The sequence below is a fragment of the Hevea brasiliensis genome, chromosome 11 (genome assembly GCF_030052815.1).
Source record: "Hevea brasiliensis isolate MT/VB/25A 57/8 chromosome 11, ASM3005281v1, whole genome shotgun sequence".
NCBI lineage: Eukaryota > Viridiplantae > Streptophyta > Magnoliopsida > Malpighiales > Euphorbiaceae > Hevea > Hevea brasiliensis.
This window is the reverse complement of record NC_079503.1, coordinates 69702243-69709197: the sequence shown is the minus strand read 5'-3', so window position 1 is coordinate 69709197 and position 6955 is coordinate 69702243. Positions and strand designations below refer to the sequence as shown.

General features: G+C 28.9%; 1 protein-coding gene across 4 annotated transcripts in view; it reads right to left on the bottom strand.

Annotated features, from left to right (window-relative positions):
* Positions 1-3244: 3244 nt before the first annotated feature.
* LOC110668803 (CBBY-like protein) overlaps positions 3245-6955 on the bottom strand; it is a 37755-nt gene continuing 34044 nt past the window's right edge. The window contains exons 11-12 of one of the 4 annotated variants that reach the window (XM_021830173.2): positions 3979-4082; positions 3245-3592 (exon numbers count right to left, since the gene is read on the bottom strand). In XM_021830173.2, the coding sequence (XP_021685865.1) occupies positions 3983-4082 (100 nt within the window). In that variant the 3' untranslated portion in view covers positions 3245-3592; positions 3979-3982. The remainder of the gene's footprint in view (positions 3593-3978; positions 4083-6955) is intronic. The other 3 variants (XM_021830174.2, XM_058130104.1, XM_058130105.1) reach the window with 3 other exon arrangements.

The window sequence follows — 6955 nt, the reverse complement described above, 5'->3', positions numbered from 1 at the left end:
TAGCCAGATGCAACCCAATACTAACTAATTGCTGTTAGAATTTCAAGCTTTTCTTGGCAGGTTTACTATGTAAACTAAATTTAATCGTGTCTGCAGCAAAATTTTGGTTCCCCACAAAACGGTTGAATTTTAAGCTGAAATTTAATTTGGAAACTACTGAAATGGGGTATAAACACCCTGTAAATTTTCAAGAATTTCTGGGTATAATTGCTATGTGAACTTAATTTGATCTAGTATGTCGCAAAATTTTGGTTCTCCATACAAACGATTGAATTTTAAGCTGAAATTTAATTTGAGAACTACTAAAATGGGGTATAAACAACCTATAAATTTTCAATAATTTTTGTGTATATTTGCTATGTGAACTTAATTTGATCTAGTCTGCCGTAAAATTTTGGTTCAGCAGGTAAACAATATCAAACAACCCCCAAAATTTACACCCAATGTCTTAAACACACCCAAATAATGTTGGTACAATTTCAGGCCAAATAGGTAAGTTGAACTCAATGGCCCAAATAAGCTCTCATGCTTGATATCAAAATGAAGGAAGCAAAATAGATAGCTAGAATAATGGCTTTGGCTTGATTAACCCAAAACCCTAAGACAAACTGAACAAAACAAATTTTTAAACAAACAGATCATATTAAACCCCAAGAGCCAATTTCGGTCAAGCATACAATGAACAAAAATGTGAATAACAAAAACACAATAAGAAGCAAAACAAGGTTTAGCAAGAAAGAACCAGGTGCAAGATGAAGAAGAAGAAGCAAATATGGAACTAAAGCCAAACAATAAATATGAAAAAGGTAACAAACACAAAGTAAGTAAAAAGAATAAGAAGCAAACAGAGAATCTACCTTGTTTGGACGTCCCTTTGCTCTGATACCAAAACTGATGTAAACCCTTAAGTAATTGGTAACTTGAAAACCCACATTCAAGAATTAAATGAACAATATGGAAAGCACCAAATCAAGATGTATGAATTTGATTATTTGAACCTGCACAATCAGATTGCTGTGTAATTCAAAGAAAATATCAGAAATGAGATTCTTGACCTAATTCATATGGAGAATGAATAAACCAATAATATTATGCACATTAAACCTTGCAAGATAGAAATCTCAGCAAGTTAATGAGCTTCATAAGAACAAAGGCAACAGCCAATTTACTCCCTAATGGAGCAGAAATAATCTTTCATTAATATTCAAGGTGTGTGCTCCACCTCTCTCATTACACTTGTATTTATAGTCTCTTAGCTCTAAAGCTAAAGACAAAAATATCCTTACTTTAGCAACAGCTACAATGAGATTTAAGTCCAAACAAAAATTAATCTATCAAAAGACTAAAAACTCCCAACAAAAAGTAAATTTAATACAGCAGCAATAAGGGCATTTAAGTTCAAAAGAGATGTAGTTATAACAGCAAGGAATATTCCTTCAAAAAGGTGCCAGCAGCATATTTCACTCTTTATGTGCGTGGAACAGATGCATGTACATGGGTTGGATCTGGTGCATGCATGTCCACAAGTTATTCCATGTAACCTAATGCTCCATATGACACCTGGTCACTTCCAAGCTTAATTTTCACCAAATTTATTCCTTTATAATTTTCTTCATACCATTCCATCTTATAATCCTTACTCCTTAAGATTTCACAAATTAAATTCTGAAGTGATTTAGCTCTAACTCTAGTAATTGGACCTTGGATGAAATCCTTTGGCGTGGATGTAGCTTGATTCTCATCAGGTTCAAATAACTTAAACAACTGGGATTGAGAAATTTATGTGAAACTGGGATATGGGTGACGTGTTTAAACTAATAGAAAGAGAGGGAAATAGGGTAACACCAATAGAGAGTGAGAAAGAGAGTGGGGCCAAAGGGGGAGAGAGAGTTTTTATGGGAGAGAGAGAGAGAAAAAATATTTTCTTATTTTAATTTTCAAAAAATAAATTAAATTGACCCTATTTAAAATTCATAACTAGACTTTCTTAGGCCCATGAGACCTAATTAAGTTTAGTAGGTACATTTAAAAACTACCCATATTAAATTTAAACAAAAAAAAATTATTTAAATTTAATTAAATTTATTTCCCAAAAAAATATATTATTATTTTTTTTTCAATATCATGCCACGGAATTAATAATTCAGCTCCATACCCTCAATTACATCTTACAGTTATATAATTTTTCATAATCGGATTTTCCACAGCCTTAATATATATATTCATCACAAAATAATGATCTACAATATTAAATACTCTTCTCTCTAAGTGATCTCAAATCTTTTTTTGATTTACTCTATTTTTTTATTATTTCTTTTAAAAGTTATTAGCTACCATTCTCAAAAGTTATTTATTTAAATATATTTAATTAATATCTATTTAATTATTAATTTTTTTATAAAATTTTTACTTAATATCTCTTAAACTTGTTAATATATTTTTTTATTATAATTATATATCGAATATAATTATAACAAATATTTCGATTATTTATATTTTATTATCATTAATTTTCAATATAATTATTTCAAAAATAAATTACAAATATGATTATTTCAAAAATTTAACTCCAAATAAAAAAAAGTTACAATATCTAAATTATAAGATCTATTTTTGAAAAATAATATATATTTTTAATATTTATTATATTATTAAAAAAATATAAAAAATATATATTTTATATCACAAATTTTATGTAAAACGATAACATTTTGATGAAAAAATTATTTTATAAAAATATATAAAGTTATTTATTATATTAGTAAAAACTATATAAAATATATCTATTTTATATCACAAATTTATGTAAAATGATAACATTTTTATGCAAAAATTATTTTATAAAAAATATATCAAATTAAAAAAATTTAAATTTAGAAAATAATATAATAAAATATTATATATTTTATTATTATTAAAATTAATTAATTCAATTCATTATTAATAATTTAATATATTTTTTATTATAATAATAATAAAAAATATTATATTTATATATTTTTAAAATAATATTATTTTCTCATTAGTCAAATATACTTTGTGCAATCTATAAAAATAAATATTAATTTACATAAATTATAAAATAAAATATAAAATTTCATAAATTTTAAATTATTTTTCAAATGAAATAATTTTATTACTAAATATATGTATAAAAAGAATTAAATAAGTATTTTGATTAATTACATCATAAATTAATTAAAAATTTTATTATTATAACAGATAAAAATTTATTTAAATTAAATTAAATAATAAAAATTTATTGTAATTAAAAATTAAATTAAAAAATAAAAATTATAAATTTGTCATGCATACATTATGATAATTATTATATTAAAACACTAATTAAAAATAATGAATACGCATTTGCTTTGCTGATAGAACTAATTCTCTCTAAAAGGAAAATTGTTCTCTTGAAGTCGTAACAAGATTACAAAGCTGCTCAATTCTTTCCACACCTTCTCAAAGGTCACAGCCCCATGAAACTTAACGTCCTATATGCTGCTGCATTGCTGCCTGTGACCATATTGCTGCTACTTGGGATCCTTCTTTTGGGAAAGCAATGAGAATCCTGTTTAGCGTTAAGTTTGCACTTAAGCAAGTGAAGCAAAAGCCAAAAACAAAAATCAAGAAAACGACTTTGTCTATTAACAGATTAAAATCAAGATAAACAACAAAAAAAAGAAAAAAAAAAACTGCAAAGAAATTACAACTCCAAAAGATTTTTAGCATTCTTTCAAACACCAGAAACTCGGCATTTTAACTCAGACAAAAGTCTCCAAATGCTTTGATAATTGAACAGGATTTTGTTCTGTGTTGATATCGATGTAATGTAAAATAGTCTAAGGAGAAATAGATATGTATACACAAAACAATCATCAGAGAAACAATCCTCCCCAAGCCTGATTGAATATTAAGCTACGGAAACAGAAAAATTGCAGGTCAGACATGATCACAACTAAAAGCATTTGAATCTACCTCATCAACATAGCTTCTGCCGTAGTTTTGAAATAGTCAGGTCTGCACCTCCAAAACCATCCATTACAGCTTTCGCTGAAGGGAACTCAGCTCTAGACGTCAAACTGTACGCGGTATGATTAGAACAAGCATAAAAGCAAAACAAAATTTGAAGAGTTAGGAACCAAAGAGACATATAAGTATGGGATTAATCAATTGAAGTATTACCCATACCATTTAAAACCCTAAAGTTTGAACCATAAATAATTTAAAAATGTCAAAGTGAACTATCCCTCCACTCAACTTTTTTTTTTTCAAAAAAATTGATTTATGGTTTTAGTGCCCTATACACTAAGTAGTTTTAATTTGACGTATAAGTTGCATCAATACAATCACCAAGATTCAATGTGGAACAGAAAATTCACTCAATTTGATTTCATTCTAATAAGTTCAGTATTGTCAGATTCTTGGAGAAATTTGCCATTTTTTGATTGCTGACCCAGTAGGAAGTTCTTAAGCCCTTTTCAATATAAAACTAAAATTAACAATGAAGTTGTAATGGTTAAGAACTCCTCATCAATGGACAGAGCTAAATTTTCAACAATTAATAAAAACCCTCTCTACAATGAGTAACAACCCCGCTCTATGAGCTGAAAGCTACTCTCCATAGGCAAAGCCTAAATAACCTCTCAACAATACTCCTATAAATGGGAACATCGAGATCATCAATAGTAAAATTAGAGTTAAACTCAGAAACATAATTAGAATCATCAGGAATTAAAGAAGACTCGCTACATTCTTCAGGAACTAATTCTAGGGATGTTGGTTAATCAATTGAATCAAACCCAATGATTGTATCTGTCTTATTCTTATGCATATAGGTTCTCAAATCCAATCTACCCAATCTCCCTGCAGTTTGAGGAGGTGAGCAACTAGGTTCTATTTACATGGCTTATTAATAAGGTGTGACCCAAGCCTAATAGTCTCCCTTGAAGCCTAATAGCCCGGTTATGAATCCTTATGCTCCCCCTAATAGCTTGTTTGGGAGAATTTTTGGAGGTAAGGAATTGGTTTTTAAAGTATTATATTTGTTTGGGAGGAAGATTTTTTAAAGTAGTTAAGGTTTTTGGAGGTTTCACTAAAACTCTCACTTTTTCAACCTACCAAATTAGTGGGTTGGGAAGGTTTCGCTACCTTACCTCCCATTATCTTACCTTATCTTACTCTATAAAATCTTCTCTCACTCCATCCAAACATACTATAAAGAGGTCACTTTACAGGCAAATAAGACTCAGATTCTCTAAAAGTAACATCCATACTGACAAATTATTTTCTAGTAGGAGGATGATAATATTTATAGTCCTTTTGAGTACCAGATATCCTACAAATACACATTTAAGAGCTCTAAGTTCTAACTTCTCAAAATTTGTTTTGCAGACTAAACAGCATCCAAAAATCTTTGAAAGGACAGTATAAGAATTATAATATAGTAAAACCTCTAAAGGATTTTTAAAGTTTACTGTTTTTAAAGGCATTCTACTACATCCCCCCAATAAGGTGTAAGAAGATTAACAGTAAACATAAAAGATAGAGCCACCTCCAATAAATGTCTTTTTTTTTTTCTTTCAAATACTCCATTTTGTTCATTAGTATTGACACAAATAGTTTGACGCACTATACCATTTGAATCTAAAAAAGCACGAAAAACAACATTAACATGTTTTGTGCCATTATCATTTCTTAAAATTTTAACTTTAGCATCAAACTGTGTGCAAATCATTTTGTGAAACTTCTGAAAGCAAGAAAACACTTCACATTTTACTTTCATCAAATAGACTCATGTCAACCTAGTGTAACAATTAATAAAAGTGACTAGCTATCTATAATCAGACAAAGAAATTATTTGAGTAGGTCTCCACGCATTAGAATGAATAGTCATAAAAGAGATTAAACTTTTATTATTTATGGAAGAATAAGACTGTCTAGTGTGTTTAGCAAATTCACAAGAATCACAAACTAGTTAGTCTAAGTTGCAATTCTTAAACAAATTAAGATTACCTTTCTAGAGTAAAAAAAGATGGATGTCCTAATCTCCTATGCCATTGGATAATCTCTTCATTAGCACTCATAAACTTTCCAAACAAAGCCTATTTTACTCCAAGATTTGAGAAACTACATCCGTCATCTAACAGATAGAGACCATCTCACAATCTACCATTATCAATCGTTGTCCCTGTTTTCAAATTCTGAAATATGTAATGAGTAGGAAAAAAATTCAATTTTGCAATTAAGGGCTTAGGTGATGGAACTGATAGATAAAAGATTAATAGGAAAGCTAAGAACATAAAAAAATTAATTAAGACTTATATTGAGAGTGCATGCAATAAAACCTGTACTAGAAATTGTGGTAAAGGAACCATTCGCTATACGGACTTTTTCTTTTCCTTAGCATATAAAATAGGTAGAGAATTTATTTGAAGAATCCATCAAATGTTTTTTTGCTCTAGAACCTATAACCCAACATTTATTGAGATGACAAGGAAAACATTACCTGATTTGACAAAATTAGAAGAGACAAATGTGGAAGATTGAGATTCAAGCCGAAACAACAAACATCTTAGGGATTGAACTTCTTCATTGGAAAAAATCCCATCTTCATTGGAAAAAATCCCAACATCATTTGTTCCTTTAAAGTAATCTACTGTTTTAGACATATTTACTTGTGGTCAAGAAGACAAGGGTTAGGTAGAGGCACAATACATGAGGAATAGTTAAAAAAACCGAAAAAAGGTCCACGTACTGTGAACAGTGCGTATGAACAGTACTGCTGAACGGTGCAAGTGAACAGTGCCAAATGAATAGTACTCAAGCCCGCCCTAATGAATCGAATGCTTTAATACCATGATGAAAGAAACGGATATTTGAGGGAATTTTTTGTGTATTTCTTAATCATAAAAAATGATGTACAAGGTTCCTATTTATGCACAAAGAATCAGAA